Source organism: Coregonus clupeaformis, chromosome 11, assembly GCF_020615455.1.
Source record: "Coregonus clupeaformis isolate EN_2021a chromosome 11, ASM2061545v1, whole genome shotgun sequence".
In the NCBI taxonomy this organism is placed as follows: domain Eukaryota; kingdom Metazoa; phylum Chordata; class Actinopteri; order Salmoniformes; family Salmonidae; genus Coregonus; species Coregonus clupeaformis.
The window spans coordinates 41450077-41476069 of NC_059202.1; the positions used below are offsets into that span (position 1 = coordinate 41450077).

Consider the following 25993-nt stretch of genomic DNA (forward strand, 5'->3'; position numbering starts at 1 on the left):
ACAGAATTAGTTTTTCCAAACTGCCCCCTGTAATTCTTAATTTTTGTCAATTTTATGATGGAGGCCTGAAGGTTTTTATTCTAGTCGTGAAGATATTTCAATGTCATGTCTAGACGATAAAAGGCTACACTGATAAGTCGTGCTTGGCTGCCAAATGTAGCCTAGTTGTCCCCATAATATTTAAATTGAGGAAGTGTGATCATAATCGTTATTTTAGCGATCATGGTAGACGTCCTTCCTAATAAAAATGCCCCCATCCTGCTGATTTGAGCTGCTGAAAAGTATTTACACTTGAGATGCGTTTATGGATGAGAAAGTGAACTTGCCATTTCCAAAAAGTTTAGCAGGGATGCCCTGCTTTGCAATCTATTGCCTAGGACATCAACAGCCAGCCAGGGTGTCCATTTAGGCCCAATTTAACTGACGCATTTGGCGATGTTCAACTTCAATTCACTGGCACTATAGCTTTGCCATACTCATTGATATTCTAATCTATACTTGAATATACATTGGGTGAAATAAGAGGCATTGCAAGACAAGACATTGCGAGATACAAATTACCAAGATATAGCCTACGCGGACGGTTTCCGACTGCCTGCCCTTCCTCTCTCCCTCGCCTGCTTTATCGTCTTCGGTCTGTTGCGTGTAGAATAGTTCAGTTTACTCATTGATAGCCCCTACTTTAGTGAACTTGCGAGATATTGTAAGCAAAGAAATTGCGAGATACAGCATTGCGATAGCCTATACATCTTTTGATTACCGCAAGGTGGCCAACCTGACTACCTATGCCTGCCTGTGCCCCCCTCCTCCTCTCTCCCTTGCTCTTTCTTCGCTGTGAAAGACGGAAGAGTGTGTGTTGTCGGAAGTAGCCTACGGAAAATACTCAGTCTCCGCAGTTGGAAAAATACTGAATCATAGGAGTCGATTCCTAGCGGAAGCTTGACACCCAGAAATGGGAGTCGACAGGCAAAGAGTCGAGGAATCGATTACTTTGGAGTCGACTCCCCACCACTAGCACAAAGTTGGATGCAACCAAGTTGCAGATTAGTTGCATGGGGGTGTTTCACAAAGCAATCAAGAAGTAACTCAGTTGCAAGCACCCAAAGTAGCTTTGTGTAACTCCAGCCTAAGGTTACGGTTAGAATAAGGGTTACGTTTAGGTTTAGGATAAGGGTTAAGGTTAGAGTAAGCGCTAGGGTTAGGTTTAGTTGAAATGTTGTTGACATTTATTGAACATCTACTGCACATCTACAAACCATGTACTTGGGACTATCCAAACAAAGTGTTACCGAAACAGGTTTTTGTGTGTGAATAAAGTAGTGAAAAGTAATGTAGTTCAATGTTCATGAATATTCTGGAATAACTTTCTGGTTCACAAAAAACATTGAACCTTCACAGTTCACACTTGAAGCTGTACCAAGAGGAGGACCCATTACTGACTTCAAGATAGTTCACCTGAATTAGAGATGTACCTAGAGCTTTGTGAATGGACAGTGGCTTCTCAAATAGGCCTACAGACCAAAGTGTACTCATTGCTCGACTGGTCTCATAAGACACAACAAAGCGTAGGCCTAAGTCTTGACCTCTTATAATGTTTGGTGGCTGACTGGGTTGGGCATTGTATAGACAGTAGGAATGAATTTTTGATTCCTAAAAAGTAGTCTATGGACCCTGAGTCTCACCAACCCAGATTCTGGGCCTGTTTGCTTAGCTAAAGTTTATAGCCGTCATGAGGATTAGGTCTAAACAAAGAGTTATACTTTGAAGGAACATTTCTGGCACAAATTCTGTGAATCAAGACCATACGTGCAAATATTTACATATCTTTGAGGTATTCAGTGTGCACTTCCTCAATGGGGGTTCTGCTGGTTACACATGCCATAATAAAAACAAACATGTCTGTCATTTGTGAGACAGTTTATTTCCGCTCTTACAGATCTTGCTCCCTCGGCAGAAAACCAAACATGACTGCTTTCTCTATGAACAGGAGGTCATATCCTTCCCATATGCTTTGCCCAAAGTCTGTTGATTCTCCTTAAAAGCCTAAGATATCAGGCTTGAGGGAGAGAGAGCAGCTATCAGACGTTAGTAGTTAGGTTAATATTAGTCAGGAAATTATCTTTGGCTCAAACGGAGAGGGGAGACTGGCTATGTGCTGTAACAAGGGCCAGAGAGGATCAATATCAAGTGAGTAGACAGAGACTGCACATTTCCACACAAGTCTGAACGAGATACCAGTGACATAGTACATATTATACGATTCTGATTTTTTGGGGGGACAAACCTTTCCGATACCTACACATCTGCCGATATACTGTTTAAAGCAGGGAAATGAAAAAGGGACATATTTTCCACACTGAGTTCTCAGAAATTGCCATCCAAAAGAGCAATTGTTCAAGAAATATGCTTCAAATGTTAACTTCTTACATTGTGACAATAATGACACATAAGAATGGCTGCAACTGTTCAGATAAGCATGAGATTCCTATTTATTGAATATCCGTTATCGGTGGAATTATCGTCTGCTATCGATATATCTTTAAAAGTCCAATATTGGCAGATAATATTGGTGAAAGGATGTATCGGTTTGGTTCAGCCCAACCCATTCCAATTCTATTCACCCACATTACTTATTTTTTGTTGACACCATTCATGAGTCCTATACATCCATTCAAGCAATAGGAGTACATTTTGGTCTGTATTTGAGCAGCCACCACTGTCTATACAATGCCCAACCCAGTCAGCCACCAAACATTATAAGAGGTCAAGACTTAGGCCTACGCTTTGTTGTGTCTTATGAGACCAGTCGAGCAATGAGTACACTTTGGTCTGTAGGCCTATTTGAGAAGCCACTGTCCATTCACAAAGCTTATATGTGGGCCAGGTCACACCATGGTTAATCAAATTTCTAATCAAATTTTATTTGTCACATACACGTGTTTAGCAGATGTTATAGCGGGTGTAGCGAAATGCTTGTGCTTCTAGCTCCGACAGTGCAGTAATATCTAACAAGTAATATCTAACAATTTCACAACATATACCTAATACACACAAAACTAGTAAGGAATGGAATTTAAGAAAATATGCATATATGGACAAGCAATGACAGAGCGGCATGGACTAAGATACAGTAGAATATTATAGAATAGAATGCAGTATATACATATGAGATGTGTAGTGCAAGATATGTAAACATTATTAAAGTGACTGCAAAGTTTCCTAAGAGCTAGTCGCGAGGCCGCCATCTTCGTCGGCGCCAGTTAGCATCTACATAAAGAAATTCAATTCACAGAGTCACTTCATGCTATATATAAACACACACAATAAGAAAGGGCTTCTTGTAGTTTCTAGAGTACACTTCATTATGTTTGTAACTGGATCCTATCAAACGTTATGATGGTTTATGTAGTCCCCCTGTAGCTCAGTTGGTAGAGCATGGCCAGGGTTGTGGGTTCGTTTCCCCGGGAGACTCATGGGCGGTGCACAATTGGCCCTGCGTCGTCCACGGTAGGGGAGGGAATGGCCGGCAGGGATGTAGCTCAGTTGATAGAGCATGGCGTTTGCAACGCCAGGGTTGTGGGTTCGATTCCCATGGGGGGCCAGTATAAAAACCAAAAATATATAAAAACACACACAAAAAAAAAATTACAAAAAAAAATATTAAAACTGTAAGTCGCTCTGGATAAGAGCGTCTGCTAAATGACAAAAATGTAAATGTAAAATTGGACATTACTTTAAAAAGGTTGAATGTGTAAAAAACATTTCCATGGATTTAATTAATGTAAGAAAAGGTTTTAGAATTGTGTGTGCTACCTCCATTCCCAACCTTTTCTTTTCTTGTACCTCCATTAGTGGTTAATTAAGTTACAAATATTCTCAACATAAGAATGTGAGAAGTTCTAATATATTTGGTTTCTGCAAATACTTTAAAATCAGGCAGGTCTCTAGTATTTTGTCTACAACAGAAAGATCAAGCTCCTTCGACCTCATGGCTTGGTTTTTGCTCTGACATGCACTGTCAACTGTGGGACCTTATATAGACAGGTGTGTGCCTTTCCAAATCATGTCCAATCAAATGAATTGACCACAGGTGGACTCCAATCAAGTTGTAGAAACATCTCAAGGATGATCAATGGAAACAGGATGCACCTGAGCTCAATTTCGAGGCTCATAGCAAAGGGTCTGAATACTTATTTATATAAGTTGTGTTTATTACATTTGCAAAACATTCTAAAAACCTGTTTTCGTTTTGTCATTATGGGGTATTGTGTGTAGATTGATGAGGAAACATTTTAATTTAATCCATTTTAGAATAAGGCAGTAACGTAACAAAATGTGGCAAAGTCAAGGGGTCTGAATACTTTCCGCATTGCACACACAGCATTCGGAACATATTCAGACCCCTTCACTTTTTCCACATTTTGTTACATTACAGCTTTATTTTAAATTGGATTAAATAGTTTTTTCCCCTCAATCTACACAAAATACCCCATAATGACAATGGAAAAAAACAAGTTTGTAGAATTTATTCGACATTTATTCAGTCAATACATGTTAGAATCACCTTTGGGAGTGATTACAGCTGTGAGTCTTCCTGTGTAAGTCTAAGAGATTTCCACACCTGGATTGCACAAAATTTCCCATTATTATTTTCATCTCCCGGTGTCTGTTGGAAAGCAGACAACCAGGTTTTCCTCTACGATTTTGCCTGTGTTTAACTCCATTCCGTTTATTTTGTATCCTCAAAAACTCCCCAGTCCTTAACGATTACAAGCATCCCATTACATGATGCAGCCATCACTATGCTTGAAAATATGGAGAGTGGTACTCAGTAATGTGTTGTATTGGATTTGTCCCAAACACAACACTTTGTATTTTGGACAGAAAGTGAATTGCTTTGCCACATTTCTTGCTGTATTACTTTAGGGCACGATCCAGACTTAGGAATTCATGCTTTTCCTACGCACACTTTTCCTATGCACTTCTCAGTATTTGGTATTCAGACTTAACTTTTTCATTCACGTAACGTGCTCTACAGGTGTGGCTAACTTGTGCACTCTGAATACATTTCATGCAACCGCTAAAAACCCTCCCACTTGCTGGCCAACAGATTTTCTCATGGAGTTTCATTCAATGGGGTTTTCAGTACATTTATCTTAAGCCAGCCCTTTAAATACGGTGGTCCGACTCAATAGAATACATAGAGAGAACGGGCCAGAATATAGGGCTCAATGAAAGAAAGCCATCTATGCATATTCGTCTCAGTTTCAACACCAACTGGTAGATTTAAAAATACTTTGATCTTGTAGATTGTTTAGGCTAATTTTAAGGTTAGGAAAGTATGTATGAATAATAAAATAAGATAAAAACGGGTTGGAGAGCCTTTACACACAACATTTATTGATGAATAAAAGAATAGTGGTTTGATTCATCCTGAAAGTTGTAATTTAAGTTCAAACCATTAAAAAAAAGCCTACAATAGCGGTTGAACAATAATCCTATAAATCTATCCTAATTCTCACTAATCATGTATGACAAAGGTCCAGTCTTCGTAAACCGTGCGCCAGGCTCCAGGTTTAACCTGCTATGTGTGGTCTGAGTTCAACAGTGATTCAAATAGACTACATGTCCCAAATGATTGCACAATGTTAGCCTAATATGATCCACTAATGCTACCAACCCTCAGGAACAACTTACAAGGAAGTGACAGAGGAAAGAACGGGAAACAGAACGCAATGGAATGATGCAAAAATAAATGTATGTGGTATTACTGACAGTGGCTAATATTTAACATACAGTGAGGGAAAAAAGTATTTGATCCCTTGCTGATTTTGTACGTTTGCCCACTGACAAAGAAATTATCAGTCTATCATTTTAATGGTAGGTTTATTTGAACAGTGAGAGACAGAATAACAACAAAAAAATCCAGAAAAACGCATGTCAAAAATGTTATAAATTGATTTGCATTTTAAATGAGGGAAATAAGTATTTGACCCATCTGCAAAACATAACTTAGTACTTGGTGGCAAAACCCTTGTTGGCAATCACAGAGGTCAGATGTTCTTGTAGTTGGCCACTAGGTTTGCACACATCTCAGGAGGGATTTTGTCCCACTCCTCTTTGCAGATCTTCTCCGAGTCATTATGGTTTCGAGGCTGACATTTGGCAACTCAAACCTTTGGGTCATTGTCATGCTGCAATACCCATCCACGACCCATTTTCAATGCCCTGGCTGAGGGAAGGAGGTTCTCACCCAAGATCTGACGGTACATGGCCCCATCCATCGTCCCTTTGATGCGGTGAAGTTGTCCTGTCCCCTTAGCAGAAAAACACCCCCAAAGCATATTGTTTCCACCTCCATGTTTGACGGTGGGGATGGTGTTCTTGGGGTCATAGGTAGCATTCCTCCTCCTCCAAACACGGCGAGTTGAGTTGATGCCAAAGAGCTCGATTTTGAACTCATCTGACCATAACACTTTTACCCAGTTCTCCTCTGAATCATTCAGATGTTCATTGGCAAACTTCAGACGGGCATGTATATGTGCTTTCTTGAGCAGGGGGCCCTTTCTCTGCAGGATTTCAGTCCTTCACGGCGTAGTGTGTTACCAATTGTTTCCTTGGTGACTATGGTCCCAGCTGCCTTGAGATCATTGACAAGATCCTCCCATGTAGTTCTGGGCTGATTCCTCACCGTTTTCATGATCATTGCAACTCCACGAGGTGAGATCTTGCATGGAGCCCCAGGCCGAGGGAGATTGACAGTTATTTTGTGTTTCTTCCATTTGCGAATAATCGCACCAACTGTTGTCACCTTCTCACCAAGCTGCTTGGCGATGGTCTTGTAGCCCATTCCAGCCTTGTGTAGGTCTACAATCTTGTCCCTGACATCCTTGGAGAGCTCTTTGGTCTTGGCCATCGTGTAGAGTCTGATTGATTGATTGCTTCTGTGAACAGGTGTCTTTTATACAGGTAACAAGCTGAGATTAGGAGCACTCCCTTTAAAAAAAAGAGTGTGCTCCTAATCTAAGCTCGTTCCCTGTATAAAAGACACCTGGGAGCGAGAAATCTTTCTGATTGAGAAGGGGTCAAATACTTATTTCCCTCATTAAAATGCAAATCAATTTCTAAAATTTTTGACAGGCGTTTTTCTGGATTTTTTTGTTGTTATTCTGTCTCTCACTGTTCAAATAAACCTACCATTAAAATTATAGACTGATAATTTCTTTGTCAGTGGGCAAATGTACAAAATCAGCAGGGGATCAAATACTTTTTTCCCCTCACTGTAATACAAATTGTAAAATAAAACTGAGAAAAGCCCGGGCATATAATCAAAACATTCTAAAGCACATACATCAACCTCGGCAGGTTCAGCCCTACAGAAGCCTATAGCTTCTGTGAACAGGTGTCTTTTATACAGGTAACAAGCTGAGATTAGGAGCACTCCCTTTAAAAAAAAGAGTGTGCTCCTAATCTAAGCTCGTTCCCTGTATAAAAGACACCTGGGAGCGAGAAATCTTTCTGATTGAGAAGGGGTCAAATACTTATTTCCCTCATTAAAATGCAAATCAATTTCTAAAATTTTTGACAGGCGTTTTTCTGGATTTTTTTGTTGTTATTCTGTCTCTCACTGTTCAAATAAACCTACCATTAAAATTATAGACTGATAATTTCTTTGTCAGTGGGCAAATGTACAAAATCAGCAGGGGATCAAATACTTTTTTCCCCTCACTGTAATACAAATTGTAAAATAAAACTGAGAAAAGCCCGGGCATATAATCAAAACATTCTAAAGCACATACATCAACCTCGGCAGGTTCAGCCCTACAGAAGCCTATAGCTTGGGTCTCCAAATTTCATCCACATAAATTATGAGGGCACACAATAAAAACATCGGAATAACGGCACATCTATTTATATCCTATTTCACTGTGGAAAAGGGGCCACGATACATGTCCTGTTGATATGATTTTCAGTTTGCTTCCATATGGCTGGTTTCACATTTGTCTCCAGGGATAATAAGGAAAAATCATCTAAAAAACAATTGCTATGTGTATTTACAATCCCCTTTTCAAATGGATTACTCATTTACCTAGCTCTTAACAATAGTTCTTATCAATTTATAAATGACAGTGCATGGAGAATGCTGTTATTTCTAATTTAAAAAATATTTTTAAAGTATATTTGCTCCACTTTTTCGGCATGTTCGATCAACCTTATTCATAGTTTCCACGCACGTAAAGGTGGTAGAATGAGGGAATTAAATAATGGTCAGAATATGGCATATCTGCAGACACACTTCCACCACACCTTCATTTATTCTAGCTCCACCTCAAATTAAATCACAGGTGAATAGCATGCATAAGTTCAAGGTCAGAATACGCAGACAGAGAAAAGTGCATAAAAAGTTAATTACATTCTATTGACACAGTCAATTAGGTTAGTATTGTGGAGTAACTACAATGTTGTTGATCCATCCCCATTTATCACAGCCATTAAATACTAACTATTTTAAAAAGTCACCATTGGCCTCATGGTCAAATCCCCTCCGACAACTGAGTTAGGAAAGAAGCCTGTATCTTTGTAGTGACTGGGTGTATTGATACACCATACAAAGTGTAATTATAACTTCACTATGCTCAAAGTGATATTCAATGTCTGCTTTTTAAATTTACCCATCTACCAATAGGTGCCCTTCTTTGAGAGGCATTGGAAAACCTCCCTGGTCTTTGTGGTTGAATCTGTGTATGAAATTCACTGCTCGACTGAAGGACCTTACAGATAATTGTATGTGTGAGGTACGGAGATGAGGTAGGCATTCAAAAATCAAGTTAAACACTATTATTGCACACAGAGTGAGTCCATGCAACTTATTATGAGACTTGTTCAGCAGATTTTTACTCCTAAAACGTATTTAGGCTTGCCATGAAGGGGTTGAATACTTATTGAGTCAAGACATTTCAGCTTTTCATTTGTACAAATTTCAAAACACATTATTCAACTTTTGCATTATAGGGCATTGTGTGGGCCAGTGACAACAAATATATGAATTTTAATTCATTTTAAATTCAGGCTGTAACAAAACAAAATGTGGAAAAGGTCAAGGGGTGTGAATACTTGCATAATACATAACATTATGACTTGGCCCTGATTGCAAAAAATATATGGCCATATTTATTTAGTGGGAGTGTGACTCCGTTACCACGTGACCTTGACCTGCGATTAGTGCTGAGCCACTTCTCTCGACATTAGCCACATGTGGAAAGTGTTATCCTATTCTGTTCAGTCCAGTCAGTCCCATTTGGCACGGGTTGATACTAAACAGGAAGTCTCATGTGTCATTCTCTCTATCCCCCACTCTCTTTCTTCCTGTGACATTTCCTGGGAGATGACTGCCTGCCCCTCCCCCAACACACACAAATTAACCCCACAACAGCAGCATCACTCCAGTCCTGTGGAAATGCTTTTAACAGCTGCCTGAAAGTGAAGTTCCACCATACTAGCACAGTACCCCAGAGGCCTCCTGCTACAACCGGACACAGCCAAGCTGAGGATCTAATAACCCAGCCTACAAGCCTCCAGCCCTCCACTATGGCTGGGCCCACAGAGGAAATGAAGTGCCCAGATAAGAGTCTCTACATACTTCACTCTGTCGACTGACGTGTGCGCATGGACGGAGTCAGATTTGTTGTTCTAGCAGCGCGCACTATTGTCCATATCGTCAGTGTGTTCAACCTAGAGAGGAAGTAGCCTTGGGTAGTGTATATCCATTAGGGGGCTTGGGGTGCCAGAGTAGCTTACCAAGCAAGAGGGTCTGAGGTCTTGACTGTAGCTAGCACCGACATTTGAAGTTCCGGATCCGGTGTGTTATATGCCCTTTGTTTACAAATACTGTACAGTTGAAGTCGGAAGATTACATACACCTTAGCCAAATACATTTAAACTCAGTTTTTCACAATTCATGACATTTAATCCTAGTAAAAAAATTCCCTGTTTTAGGTCAGTTAGGATCACCACTTTATTTTAAGAATGTGAAATGTCAGAATAATAGTAGAGATAATGATTTATTTCAGCTTTTATTTCTTTCATCACATTCCCAGTGGGTCAGAAGTTTACATACACTCAATTAGTATTTGGTAGCATTGTCTTTAAATTGTTTAACTTGGGTCAAACGTTTCGGGTAGCCTTCCACAAGCTTCCCACAATAAGTTGGGTGAATTTTGGCCCATTCCTCCTGACAGAGCTGGTGTAACTGAGTCAGGTTTGTAGGCATCCTTGCTCGCACACGCCTTTTCAGTTCTGCCCAAAAATTTTCTATAGGATTGAGGTCAGGGCTTTGTGATGGCCACTCCAATACCTTGACTTTGTTGTCCTTAAGCCATTTTGGCACAACTTTGGAAGTATGCTTGGGGTCATTGTCCATTTGGAAGACCCATTTGCGACCAAGCTTTAACTTCCTGACTGATGTCTTGAGATGTTGCTTCAATATATCCACATAATTTTCCTTCCTCATGATGCCATCTATTTTGTGAAGTGCACCAGTCCCTCCTGCAGCAAAGCACCCCCACAGCATGACGCTGCCACCCCCGTGCTTCACGGTTGGGATGGTGTTCTTCAGTTTGCAAGCAACCCCCTTTTTCCACCAAACATAACGATGGTCATTATGGCCAAACAGTTCTATTTTTGTTTCATCAGACCAGAGGACATTTCTCCAAAAAGTAAGATCTTTGCCCCCATGTGCAGTTGCAAACCGTAGTCTGGCTTTTTATGGCGGTTTTGGAGCAGTGGCTTCTTCCTTGCGGAGCGGCCTCTCATGTTATGGCGATATAGGACTCGTTTTACTGTGGATATTAGATACTTTTGTACCCGTTTCCTCCAGCATCTTCACAAGGTCCTTTGCTGTTGTTCTGGGATTGATTTGCACTTTTCAACCCTAAGTACGTTCATCTCTAGGAGACAGAACGCGTGTCAGGAATTGTGAAAAACAGAGTTTAAATGTATTTGGCTAAGGCGTATGTAAACTTCCGACTTCAACTGTGTGTGTGTGTATATATATATATATCTGTGGAAAAAATTAAGTGACCACTGCAAATGTCTTAAATCAGCATCTCTATATGTATGACAGCCATTCCATTCCAGTGTCTGTTGAATTCCAACACAGGCACACCTCATTCTACTGAATTAGGTACTGATTAGATGATCACCTGAACCAAAACTTATTTAACGAGGAAAAGTATAAAAACCACTGCTGTGGTCATCACTATCCTCTCTTGCAATAGGATCAGCTGGATGGTAAAAAAAGTGCTAATAGTACCTCAAAAGTAATATTAATCAAAGGATAACTATTGACAATGCCAAAAGAGTTGAAAAGGAAAGTTGAGTGAGGAAAAGAAGGGTTCAATTCTGGCTTCACTGGCAGAGGAATACAGTGAGCGTTAGGTTGCTTAAAATCCTTAAAATTGCAAAGACGGTGGTTCATAAGAACAAGGTCAAGCAGCAGACATTGGGGACAACAAAGCTACAGACCGGCAGAGGGCGAAAACGACTCTCTACTGACCGGGATGACCGCCAACTCATTCGAATGTCACTCAACAACCGTAGGATGACATCAAGTGACCTACAAAAAGAATGGCAAACGGCAGCTGGGGTGAAGTGCACGGCGAGGACGGTTCGAAACAGGCTCCTAGGGGCAGGGCTGAAGTCGTGCAAAGCTAGAAAAAAGCCCTTCATCAATGAGAAGCAATGAATAGCCAGGCTGAGGGTTGCAAAATACCATAAGGATTGGACCGTAGAGGACTGGATTAAGGTAATCTTCTCTGATGAGTCCAATTTTCAGTTTTGCCCAACACCTGGTCGTCTAATGGTTAGACAGAGACCTGGAGAGGCCTACAAGCCACAGTGTCTCGCACCCACTGTGAAATTTGGTGGAGGATCGGTGATGATCTGGGTGTGCTTCAGCAAGGCTGGAATCGGGCAGATTTGTCTTTGTGAAGGACGCATGAATCAAGCCATGTACAAGGTTGTCCTGGAAGAAAACTTGCTTCCTTTTGCTCTGACATTGTTCCCCAACTCTGAGGATTGGTTTTTCCAGCAGGACAATGTGCCATGCCACACAGCCAGGTCAATCAAGGTGTGGATGGAGGACCACCAGATCAAGACCCTGTCATGGCCAGCCCAATCTCCAGACCGGAACCCCATTGAAAACTTCTGGAATGTGATCAAGAGGAAGATGGATGGACACAAGCCATCAAACAAAGCCGAGCTGCTTTAATTTTTGCGCCAGGAGTGGCATAAAATCACCCAACATCAATGTGAAAGACTGGTGGAGAGCATGCCAAGACGAATGGAAGCAGTGATTGAAAATCAGGGTTATTCCACCAAATATTGATTTCTGAACTCTTCCTAAGTTAAAACATTAGTATTTCGTTGTTTAAAAATGAACATGAACTTATTTTCTCTGCATTATTCTGAGATCTTTTTTGTTATTTTGACTAGTTGTCATTTTCTGCAAACAAATGCTCTAAATGACAATATTTTTATTTGGAATTTGGGAGAAATGTTGTCAGTAGTCTATAGAATAAAACAAAAATGTTATTTTTACCCAAACACATACCTATAAATAGTAAAACCAGAGAAACTGATAATTTTGCAGTGGTCTCTTACTTTTTTCCAGAGCTGTGTGTGTGTGTATATACACATATAGTGGGGAGAACAAGTATTTGATACACTGCCGCTTTTCCTACTTACAAAGCATGTAGAGGTCTGTAATTTTTGTCATAGGTACACTTCAACTGTGAGAGACGGAATCTAAAACAAAAATCCAGAAAATCACATTGTATGATTTTTAAGTAATTAATTTGCATTTTATTGCATGACATAAGTATTTGATACATCAGAAAAGCAGAACTTAATATTTGGTACAGAAACCTTTGTTTGCAATTACAGAGATCATACGTTTCCTGTAGGTCTTGACCAGGTTTGTACACACTGCAGCAGGGATTTTGGCCCACTCCTCCATACAGACCTTCTCCAGATCCTTCAGGTTTGGGGGCTGTCGCTGGGCAATTCGGACTTTCAGCTCCCTCCAAAGATATTCTATTGGGTTCAGGTCTGGAGACTGGCTAGGCCACTCCAGGACCTTGAGATGCTTCTTACGGAGCCACTCCTTAGTTGCCCTGGCTGTGTGTTTCGGGTCGTTGTCATGCTGGAAGACCCAGCCACGACCCATCTTCAATGATCTTACTGAGGGAAGGAGGTTGTTGGCCAAGATCTCGCGATATATGGCCCCATCCATCCTCCCCTCAATACGGTGCAGTCGTCCTGGTCCCCTTTGCAGAAAAGAATCCCCAAAGAATGATGTTTCCACCTCCATGCTTCACGGTTGAGATGGTGTTCTTGGGGTTGTACTCATCCTTCTTCCTCCAAACACGGCGAGTGGAGTTTAGACCAAAAAGCTCTATTTTTGTCTCATCAGACCACATGACCTTCTCCCATTCCTCCTCTGGATCATCCAGATGGTCATTGGCAAACTTCAGACGGGCCTGGACATGCGCTGGCTTAAGCAGGGGGACCTTGCGTGCGCTGCAGGATTTTAATCCATGACGGCGTAGTGTGTTACTAATGGTTTTCTTTGAGACTGTGGTCCCAGCTCTCTTCAGGTCATTGACCAGGTCCTGCCGTGTAGTTCTGGGCTGATCCCTCACCTTCCTCATGATCATTGATGCCCCACGAGGTGAGATCTTGCATGGAGCCCCAGACCGAGGGTGATTGACCGTCATCTTGAACTTCTTCCATTTTCTAATATTTGCGCCAACAGTTGTTGCCTTCTCACCAAGCTGCTTGCCTATTGTCCTGTAGCCCATCCCAGCCTTGTGCAGGTCTACAATTGTATCCCTGATGTCCTTACACAGCTCTCTGGTCTTGGCCATTGTGGAGAGGTTGGAGTCTGTTTGACTGAGTGTGGACAGGTGTCTTTTATACAGGTAACGAGTTCAAACAGGTGCAGTTAATACAGGTAATGAGTGGTGAACAGGAGAGCTTCTTAAAGAAAAACTAACAGGTCTGTGAGAGCCGGAATTCTTACTGGTTGGTAGGTGGTCAAATACTTATGTTATGCAATAAAATGCAAATTAATTACTTAAAAATCATACAATGTAATTTTCTGGATTTTTGTTTTAGATTCCGTCTCTCACATTTGAAGTGTACCTATGATAAAAATTACAGACCTCTACATGCTTTGTAAGTAGGAAAACCTGCAAAATCAGCAGTGTATCAAATACTTGTTATCCCCACTGTATGTATGTATGTATGTATGTTATATATATATATATATATATATATATACATACATATATACACACACACACACATACATACACACACACAGTGCCTTGCAAAAGTATTCATCCCCTTTGTGATTTTTTGTTGCATTACAACCTGTAATTTAAATGGATTTTTATTTGGATTTCATGTAATGTACATTCACAAAATAGTCCAAATTGGTGAAGTGAAATGAAAAAAAAAAATAACAGAAAAGTGGTGCGTACATATGTATTCACCCCCTTTGCTATGAAGCCCCTAAATAAGATCTGGTGCAACCAATTACCTAAAGAAGTCATATAATTAGTTAAATAAAGTCCACCTGTGTGCAATCTAAGTGTCACATGATCTCATATATATATATATATATATATATATATATATATATATATATATATATATATATATATATATATATATATATATATATACATACATACACACACACACACACCTGTTCTGAAAGGCCCCAGAGTCTGCAACACCACTAAGCAAGGGGCACCATGAAGACCAAGGAGCTCTCCAAACAGGTCAGGGACAAAGTTGTGGGGGAAGTACAGATCAGGGTTGGGTTGTAAAAAAATATCAGAAACTTTGAACATCCCACGGAGCACCAATAAATCCATTATTAAAAAATGGAAAGAATATGGCACCACAACAAACCTGCCAAGAGTTGGCTGCCCACCAAAACTCACGGACCAGGCAAGGAGGGCATTAATCAGAGACCAAAGAAAACCCTGAAGGAGCTGCAAAGCTCCACAGTGGAGATTGTAGTATCTGTCCATAGGACCACTTTAAGCCATACACTCCACAGAGCTGGGCTTTACGGAAGAGTGGTCAGAAAAAAGCCATTGCTTAAAGAAACAAATAAGCAAACATGTTTGGTGTTCGCCAAAAGGCATGTGGGAGACTCCCCAAACATATGGAAGAAGGTACTCTGGTCAGATTAGACTATAATTGAGCTTTTTGGCCATCAAGGAAAACACAATGTCTGGTGCAAAACCAACACCTCATCACCACGAGAACTCCATCCCCACAATGAAGCATGGTGGTGGCAGCATCATGCTATGGGGATATTTTTCATCGGCAGGGATTGGGAAACTGGTCAGAATTGAAGGAATGATGGACGCCGCTAAATACAGGGAAATTCTTGAGAGAAACCTGTTTCAGTCTTCCAGAGATTTGAGACTGGGACGGAGGTTCACCTTCCAGCAGGACAATGACCCTAAGCATACTGCTAAAGCAACACTCGAGTGGTTTAAGGGGAAACATTTAAAATGTCTTGGAATGGCCTAGTCAAACCCCAGACCTCAACCCAATTGAGAATCTGTGGTATGACTTAAAGATTGCTGTATACCAGCGGAACCCATCCAGCTTGAAGGAGCTGGAGTAGTTTTGCCTTGAAGAATGGGCAAAAACCCCAGTGGCTAGATGTGCCAAGCTTATAGAGACATACATACCCCAAGAGACTTGCAGCTGTAATTTCTGCAAATGGTGGCTCTACAAAGTATTGACTTTGGGGGGGGGTGAATAGTTATGCATGCTCAAGTTCAGTTGTCTTATTTCTTGTTTGTTTCACACAACAACAACAAAAAAATTGCATCTTCAAAGTGGTAGGCATGTTGTGTAAATCTAATGATACAAACCCCTAAAAAATTCCAGGTTGTAAGGCAACAAAATAGGAAAAATGCCAAGGGGGGTGAATACTTTCGCAAGCCACTGCATGCATGCATACACAAAAAAATATATACATTTTCATTTATTATTTTCCCCTAACCCTACCACCCCTCCCGTAATTGGAGTAAACTACATTTTTATTTTTGCCTTAATGATGATGATCGGGACCTGTTAGTGGTAGTTTTGTGAACTGTACTGTGATTATTAATTTTTTTAAGTTTTCGGTTTGGGATTTTTTCTAAACATTAACGATCCTAAATTCGTTTAAAAACGTTACACCCCTTTTATATGCCTCACAAATGTGATCTGGCATCCCAATAAGAGGATGGGGGCCTATGTCCAAAGCACAGGCTACACAGTTGTTACAGTACACATTTGATAGTCTTCATGTTCCTGTTTAATACTAATGGAAACGCTTATTTTATTCAAAAAGTTTCCTCTGGCCTTAATGACGCCAAGAATATCTACAACTACCGCCACTCAAGAGCCAGAAGAATTTCAGAGAACTGCTTTGGGATCCTTGCTGCAAGATGGAGGTTCCTGGGACGAGCCCTTGAGGTTCCCCCAGAGAAATCGGAAAGCATTGTGAAGGCGTACATGGCCCTCCACAACTACCTTTGCACCACAGACATCCACCCCACGTTTGTTGACCACGCCACACCCAGTGGGGACCTGTATCCAGGAGAGTGGAGACAGGTGGTACAAGAGGACACCAGCTTCCTGGACCCAAGAAACATGTCGGCAGACAGGGCAACCAGAGTTGCTATAGATGTGTGCAACAACCTCAAGGACTACTTCCTCACACCAGCTGGTTGAGTTTTTCCAGGATGCTGCTATCACGCGTGGCACCCTACAGTTAACGTTCAAATATTGGAGTGTGGTTTGGAAAACGTGCGCACATACAATGCATTCGGAAAGTATTCAGACCCCTTGACTTTTTCCACAGTTTGTTACGTTACAGCCTTATTCTAAAATTATTGAAATTAAACATTTTCCTCATCAATCTACACACAATACCCCATAATGACAAAGCGAAAACAGGTTTTCAGAAAGTTTTGAAAAGTATAAGTATTCAGACCCTTTGCTATGAGACTCGAAATTGAGCTCAGATGCATCCTGTTTCCATTGATCATCCTTGAGATGTTTCTACAACTTGATTGGAGTCCACCTGTGGTCAATTCAATTGATTGGACATGATTTGGAAAGGCACACATGTCTAGATAAGGTCCCACAGTTGAAAGATGAACGGAGCAAAGGACAGAGAGATCCTTGATGAAAACCAGCTCCAGAGTGCTCAGGACCTCAGACTGAGGCGAAGGTTCACCTTCCAACAGGACAACGACCCTAAGTACACAGCCAAGACAACGCAGGAGTGGCTTCGGGACAAGTCTCTGAATGTCCTTGAGTGGCCCAGCCAGAGCCCGGACTTGAACCTGATCGAACATCTCTGGAGAGACCTGAAAATAGCTGTGCAGCATCTCTCCCCATCCAACCTGACAGAGCTTGAGAGGATCTACAGAGAAGAATGGGACAAACTCCCCAAATACAGGTGTGCCAAGCTTGTAGCTTCATATGTAAATGTGATATTTTAGTTTGAATAGATTTGCTAAAATGTCTAAAAACCTTTTTTTGCTTTCTCATTATGGGGTATTGTGTGTGGACTGATGAGGAAAATAACTATTTAATCAATTTTAGAAAAAGGCTGTAACGTAACAAAATGTGGAAAAGGTCAAGGGGTCTGAAAACTTTCTGAATGCACTGTAAGTTCTCTTCCTCTGGGTGATGACTTTATGTTAAGTTGTGAGCTACACACTTTTTTGCTGTTTGGATTTTGCATTTTTTCTTATTGACACTTTACAAATCACAATAAAGAGTACAATCACTTCATCCTCGTGTTGTTTTAGTTTGTCAAATTTGTTTTTATGTTAGATCCTCAAGACATTAACTTAATCTACATGGCCATGTACAACCTTGTGTTATTTGTAGTGGCCTTTCAAAATTTCAATGAGGACTTTCCTGGTATGGTATATGGGTGAAAATGACTGCCCAGCCAATAAGGACAGACCCCCAAGACATTAACCTAATCTACATAGCAATGTACAAAGCAGCAAAGGTTTACTGAGTGACTGATTCAGAACAGTAATATTTTCTGCAATAAGTACAAATAACCAGAAAAAAATACATATGCAGACCTTTTGCTAGATATTAGTTTTCCAGGTGACGATCACAAGAGGAAATATCACAAGAGGAAAATAGTGCAATGTAAAACACAGGGTGCCAATAAGAAGAGCATTGAGCAATGTAAAAAAAAAAGGTGCATTAAGAAGACTGTGCTCTCAAAAGTGTGATTAAAAGGGGAAAATAAGAGATCAAAAGCAAAACCAGTATATTACCCACCACCTTAACATGTGAATGAGAAAATAGTCATGTCATGTGCCTTTTACTGAGGAGTGGCTTCCGTCTGGCCACTCTACAGTAAAGGCCTGATTGGTGCAGGGCTGCAGAGATGGTTGTCCTTCTGGAAGGTTCTCCCATCTCCACAAGGAAACTACGGAGCTCTGTCAGTGACCATCGGGTTCTTGGTCCCCTCCCTGACCATGGCCCTTCTCCCCCGATTGCTCAGTTTTGCTGGGCGGCCAGCTCTAGTAAGAGTCTTGCTGGTTCCAAACTTCTTCCATTTAAGGATGATGGAGTCATCTGTGTTCTTGGGGACTTTCAATGCTGAGACATGTTTTGGTACCCTTTCCCAGATCTGTGCCTCGACACAATCCTGTCTCGGAGCTCTACGAACAATTCCTTTGACCTCATTGCTTGATTCTTGCTCTGACATGCACTGTCAACTGTGGGACCTTATATAGACAGGTGTGTGCTTTTCCAAATCATGTCCAATCCATTGAATTTACCACAGGTGGACTCCAATCAAGTTGTAGAAACAGCTCAACGATGATCAATGGAAACAGGATGCACCTGAGCTCAATATTTAATACATTTGCAAACATTTCTAAAAACCTGTTTTCACTTTGTCATTATGGGGCATTGTGTGTAGATTGATGAGGATAAAAAATTTAACAAGATGTGGAAAAATTCAAGGGGTCTGAATACTTTCCGAAAGCACTGTAGGTGTCTGACGATGTTTCACGTAAACACGAAGCCAAGTCAGTTGTCGGACAATCGGCGGGACACACCGACGGCAGCAACCCCACTCCTCATCTCCTTCATCTTTTTCAGATTGCGAACATACCGGTCCCAAATCGTTCTCCAATTTTCTTTGATATCGGTGTTCACATTTCAGGATCTCCCCCTCTAGCTGTTATCGTTTGTGTTCTTGTCCAAATACAACTGCATTGGAGGATTGTAGAGGTTCTCGTAACGCCTCCTCGCACAGACACTCCTAAAAACTGGACAGATACATAATTGCACGTAGCAAATGTCAAAATAAAAGCAACAACAAAAAAATATGAAGCTGGCAAGTAGACTAGCAAGTAGAATAGCAGTACATCCATTGCTTCCGTGTTCATACCAGAAAGGATAACATAAGGGATTTGATGTAGACACGGGGCGGGTCTTGCAAAACTCACTCAATACTGCCACTCAAGTCTTCGCAAGGAATGATACGGAGAGTCTCCGTTTTCAGGTATCACAAAAGTACGTTGAATGTCGGAGCGTATTACAAGGAGCCGCCCCTTTTGTGAAGTAAAACGACATTGCACTACGCTCCGAACCTTCCGTCAATGTAGTGTATAAAAATCAGCCCTAACACTCACTGCCTGCTGGCCAGATGAGCCACATGGATGGGGAAAGGGTATTAGGGCCTGGAAAGTGTAAATAGCATCATTACCACCAGGCTGGAAAAAAGTGCTATCAGTCAGCGAGACAGATAGACATCAACTTATTTATTCTCCAACTACCCCTCCCTCCCGCTCTCACTAGGAAACTCATGTGAAAGAGGTACTACTCCCCCCTCTCTTAAATATCCACAGTTCTTGGTACTGGACTTGTTTATGTGTTTGGAACTATCTATCCAGTGTAATTGTAATGAGAGTAACTCACATGTTCATGTACATGTATGTTTGGGATAGCATGAATAGACCTACAATAGGCCCACCAGCTCCTTCCTATGCTGTGGATACATTTTCATCATATGGACAATAAGCACTCTAGCAATAGATTATTATACAATACCAGTTTCCTGCCTTATATGCCCAGGTTGGAAAAACACAAGAGGCAGTGAGAGCAGCTTGGCATGTGATTAACATCTGTACTAGCCCTTGATGTGGTCCTCTGTAGCTCCACTGGTAGAGCATGGCACAGTTTTGGAAGCATAAGGACCTTATCTTTCATATCAGCGAAAAGTAATTTTCAAAAAACAAAAAAGGTTGAATTGATACACACCTTGATTGGGTATGATCAGTGGAGGCTGCTGAGGGGAGGAAGGCACATAATAATGGCTGGAACGGAGCGAATGGAATGGCATCAAACACATGGAAACCATGCGTTTGATGTATTTGATAATATTCCACTAATTCCGCTCCTGCCTTTACCATGACCCCGTTCTCCCCAATTAACGTGCCACCAACCTCCTGTGATAGGTTTAGAGTTCGTGTTCCCACACAGCCATATCTCCACGTTACAGCGCTTCTTTACAGAACACAGACTGAAGACAAGAGGTGACCGACCACCTGTGCTAATTAGCTATCCATTGTGCGCCAAACATCTGTGTGTAAGCATAACTCGGGAAGTGTAGTTTTGTCAGATGGAGGCACCCATAGCTGTATGGATCTGTGCAAAGCTGCTACACTAAGTGTATATTTTTTGGTTTGAAGGATTCTTTCTAGCTGATCAAAGATATGGGCCATACGTTTCGAAAGCAATGATTACTGACGTTTCTAAACATAAAAAAAAACATCGTCGCGATTGTAGTTCACTTGAGCCAGTCATTGGCAAAGCTAATGGTTGAAAACTGTAGGGAGAAGGCAGAATGCCCTAGAGTTTGAGAGCTATATCTGTACTAGCCATATTGTTGTTTGTGTGGTATGTAAAGGGGGATGTGTGGGCTAGGTGCATGAAAGCAAAAGCAATGCAAATGGATATGGAATGGAAAAATCATTACTTTTTAGATTCTTGCCCTAATACTGATCATTTCTAAGTATATAGCATTTGATAGACACTTGGTCTACATTCGCGGAAATGATTCAATCAAATTACGATTGCATGGTGTGTTTTTCATAAATCAAAATATTACATCAGATTGTTTAAACAATAATCTGATGTAATATTTTGACATTTCCCGTTAGAAGCATCATCAACGTCAAGGTAGGCTACAATGTTTGTGTTCGTGAAGCCTGTCTGTGATTATGATTTAGCAACAATGTAACTATTTAAGAGCATAACTTGCAGTGGTGTAGGCCAACTGCAATGTAACAACTTGACACACAATATCATGAACTCTTACTACGGTATTATCAAATATTGAGCATTCTATTCAAAATTACCTGTTCTTCCTCCGCTGACAAACTGGCTGCCATTCTTCACTCTCGTTCTTCCGATTTTGACACCGTAATCCTTCAATTTAGTTGCCGTTCTCCTTTGAATATGCCCTATTCCTCGTTTCGTAAACCGGTAACGTTTTGGCTAGGTTACTGGCATTTTACCAAGCTGAAATTTGTCTCATATATAAATGGAAAGCTTTATACTCTTTCTTCGTTTGACTGGCCTGTTTCAGTAGAGTCGAATAAGAAAGTATCTGGAATCTTCCATCAAAATACTCATGCATGAGAGAAAATCGCTGATGTGTCAAATCTTATCGACAACTGAACAAAAGAGTCCTCAACAGCTTGCTTTTTTTCTGTGACGAATCGCTGTTGATAGGATTTAACCCATTTGTCCACTAAAGCCACCCACCTTCGCTTTAGAATCAAGACTAGAGGCATTCCTGTTCTCTGGTTTGCGATCATTTAGCTTTATGTAGGCCTGGTGAGACCTGTGTGAAGCTAGCCACAATAGTGGCATTTGTGGTTCGCCTTCAAAATAATAGTCCCCTAATATTATTTATCATCTTCTTCTTCTTCTTCTTCGAGGTTTAACGGCCTTTGGCATCCAATACATGTTGCATTACCGCCACTACTAGACTGGAGTATAACTCCCTTATACTTTGCTTTAAAACAAACAAAAAGTATAATTATAATAATACTAATATCCTACCACTAACACTACACTCACAAAACATATAAAATAATAATTAATACCACACTCCACTTTCAGGCCAGCAGCCTGAAAGGATGGGACCCCGCCACTTAACACACCCTGTAACTCTTCTGATGTCAAGTCTCGCACACCCAAATACCTCTCTGCAGCTCCCACCACAACCTCTATTTTCTGCGACTATCCCTGCAGTACAGTTGATAACCATTGCTATAAATGCCAAAAATCCAATCTTACTGAAACATATATCACTTGTTGGTTTATCGCTCTGTACTGGTACAGATCTACTACTCACACCATTCCTCTCAGGATCCCTCCCCCTTGACCAATCTTCCTCTACTTTCTTCACTGCTTCAGCATATGGCAACTTCTGCACTACTCTAACCCTGGAAACCTCAACCTGCCTCTCTCGCATGGGACATTTCTGTTCCCCAGCCCCATGGGCACCCCTATAATTAACACATACCACTACATTCCCCAATTCTACACATTCCTTTGTCTCATGCCCTTCTGCACACTTCTCACACCTAAGAACCTCCCTCCTACACACTGCTGCCACATGCCCATAAGCTTGACACCTGTAACAACGTAATGTATTTGGCACAAAAGCTTGTACAGGATAACTTATATATCCTAACATCACTTTGTCAGACAAAGATTCAACATCCAAACTCAAAAGAACAGACAATGACTCTTCTGTTTCTCCACTCACGCCACCCTGTCTGTGTCGCACCAAACGACGAGCATCACAAACACCGGGAATCTTCCCCTTCAGTTGGTCCACTTTCACATTTACCACTACCCCAGTAATCACTCCTTTCAATGGTGCCCTTTTAATAATAATAATAATAATAATAATAATAATAATAATAATATGCCATTTAGCAGACGCTTTTATCCAAAGCGACTTACAGTCATGCGTGCATAAATGTTTTGTGTATGGGTGGTCCCGGGATCGAACCCACTACCTTGGCGTTACAAGCGCCGTGCTCTACCAGCTGAGAGCAAAACAATTCACATCTCTTGCCCCCATTCATTTAACACGGAGCGCCTGCTCCCTCTGACCAGCAGAAACACAAACAATTATCACAAGACCACTTCTGGTTACCCTCACCGATTCCACTATACCCAACTCTGTTTTCACCCACCGTGAAACCACAAATGGATCAGCCAAAAGGCAAGGGTCCACTTTTCCCCAAAACTTCACTCCTACTGTCACAGACTCATCTTTATCCTGACCCTCGGTGCAAGCCTCGGGCTCTGAGAACTTCACCACACCTACCACCACCGATACTTCAACCTCATTCACTTCCATTTCTCCTCCTGTCTTCAACTCACTCTGCTTACACTTTCTAACATTCTTCTTTAACAAACCATCTCCCTTTTGTCCCGCCATTTTTAACCGACTCAAGCTCACCCTCTTCCTCCCGCTCTCTCTGCCTCTCTTTTCCCCTCCAATCCTCCTCCGTATTCCAAGTATATTTCTCCTTATGATAATACTGCACTTCTCTTGTTCTTGCCTTGTCAAGGGACGCCATTTAACCGGCTGTCACAATCTCCGTACAATCAGCACGAACCCCTCAGGATGTAGTGCTCAACAGTGCATCCCACTTATAAATCAGCTGCTTCGTCTTGATGTATAACTGAATAATTGCATTGGGGGCATACATACATTATATGCACTGTACAGCCTTACCTATGGAGTGTGCACCCATGAAATGTGGTATCAGCCTACTCAGTGACACCCACAGATTAAAATTCCAAAGATTTTGAACAAATATTAGCGCCACAGCTCTTATTGCAGGACTCTGAAACCAATGTGAAATGAGCCACATTAAGCTCACCAGTCAACCAATTGTTGTTAATTAAGTATTGTATTTTATTGATTTTTTAAAGATATATAACAACATTCCAACCTTGTGTAGCATTATCTAGTCCAAATAGGGCATTATTCCACTATTTGTATGTGTCTGGATCAGTTTCAATGGGGTAATTCTATTTTATTTTGAATCCTTATTGTGGCTAGCTTCACACAGGTCCTGGTGAGGCACATTCTCTGCGATATAGTAACTCCACCCTCTGGTGGCCACAATGAAGAATAACAACGAAATTTACACGAACCCCCTTCCTTCATTCATAAAAATGGCACACAGGAAACTCACCATTTTGTTTATCACACACACTTTGATGTGAATTCAATGCATAATTAATAACAGTTTGACCAATTAGATGAAACCAGCTGATAATGATTTAAAATTGCAATTATCTGCATTTTCAGTGCTGTTTATTAAAAGTGAGTCAACAAATCAAATTGTATTTGTCAAATGCTTTGTAAGCAACAAGTGTAGACTAAAAGGGAAATGCTTACTTACGGGTCCTTCCCAACAATGCAGAGAAAGCAATAGAAATAACAGAAACATAGAAACACAAGGAATAAATACACAGTAATGATAACATTTAACATTTAAGTCATTTAGCAGATGCTCTTATCCAGAGCGACTTACAAATTGGTGCATTCAACTTAGGATAGCCAGTGGGACAACCACACTTTTGTTTTGTTTTTAGGGGGGGTAGAAGGATTACTGTTATACTATTCCAGGTATTCCTTAAAGAGGTAGGGTTTCAAGTGTCTCCGGAAGGTGGTCAGTGACTCCACTGTCCTGGCGTCGTGGGGGAGCTTGTTCCACCATTGGGGTGCCAGAGCAGCGAATAGCGGGAACTGTGCTTCCGTAGAGGTAGGGGGGCTAGCAGGCCTGAGGTGGATGAACGTAGTGCCCTCGTTTGGGTGTAGGGTCTGATCAGAGCCTGAAGGTAAGGAGGTGCCGTTCCCCTCACAGCTCCGTAGGCAAGCACCATGGTTTTGTAGTAGATGCAAGCTTCAACTGGAAGCCAGTGGAGTGTGTGGAGGAGCGGGGTGACATGAGAGAACTTGGGAAGGTTGAACACCAGATGGGCTGCAGCGTTCTGGATAAGTTGTAGGGGTTTAATGGCACAGGCAGGTATCCCAGGCAACAGCGAGTTGCAGTAATCCAGACAGGAGATGACAAGTGCCTGGATTTGGACCTGTGCCGCTTTCTGTTTAAGGTAGGGTCGTACTCTGCGAATGTTGTAGAGCATGAACCTGCAGGATCGGGTCACCGCTTTGATGTTAGCGGAGAATGACAGGGTGTTGTCCAGGGATAACTTTGCAAAAGCGGTGCGCCGCTCGGTCATGTTGTCAACAAGGCAGCATGGTGCATTGTCCAGAAACATACATGTCTTTTCCATAAAATATATGTTTGAATTTTCAAACTACTTTTCATTGGGAAGGCAGATAATGTGTCTTTATCAAAAGCAATCACTTTTGCATGTGAATACACATAATCCTACTTCATTACTTCTCGACACCGCCGTAGGCTGTGAACGGTCACCTGGCTCACGCTGGGAGGCAGCCTGGTTCCAAAACGAATGTAATCAACTGTCACCCTGTGCAAAACGTCTACCCGGGGGCCAGGGCCAGATTAATCGAATCCCCTCTCTGACAAAAAGGTCTCCTCGGCCCCTTCGGGATCCGCCCTTGTCTCACAAACACCGCTCTAGCTTAGCCCCAGTTAATCACACATGCCATCAATGGATGCAGAATAAATAGACGAATCCAATGTACAACCCAGAAGTCTGTAGTTCAAACACACAATGTTTAAAAATGTCCAAAACATGCCGCCATTATGGTAAAAAAAATATATATATATATATATATATTCCACTCCGTAATTACTTCAATCTTCCATTGCTCCCTCCCCATGCTCTGGGGCCTGAGAAG

At 41.4% G+C, this 25993-nt stretch overlaps 1 protein-coding gene across 2 annotated transcripts in view; it reads right to left on the reverse strand.

Annotated features, from left to right (window-relative positions):
• The window catches only part of LOC121555281 (tyrosine-protein phosphatase non-receptor type 9), a 47459-nt gene extending 25477 nt beyond the window's left edge, over nt 1-21982 (reverse strand). For both annotated transcript variants that reach the window (XM_041869095.2, XM_041869094.2), the window contains exon 1: nt 21486-21982. In XM_041869095.2, coding sequence (XP_041725029.1) covers nt 21486-21518 — 33 coding nt within the window. In that variant the 5' untranslated portion in view covers nt 21519-21982. The remainder of the gene's footprint in view (nt 1-21485) is intronic.
• Between the last annotated feature and the right edge of the window lie 4011 nt (nt 21983-25993).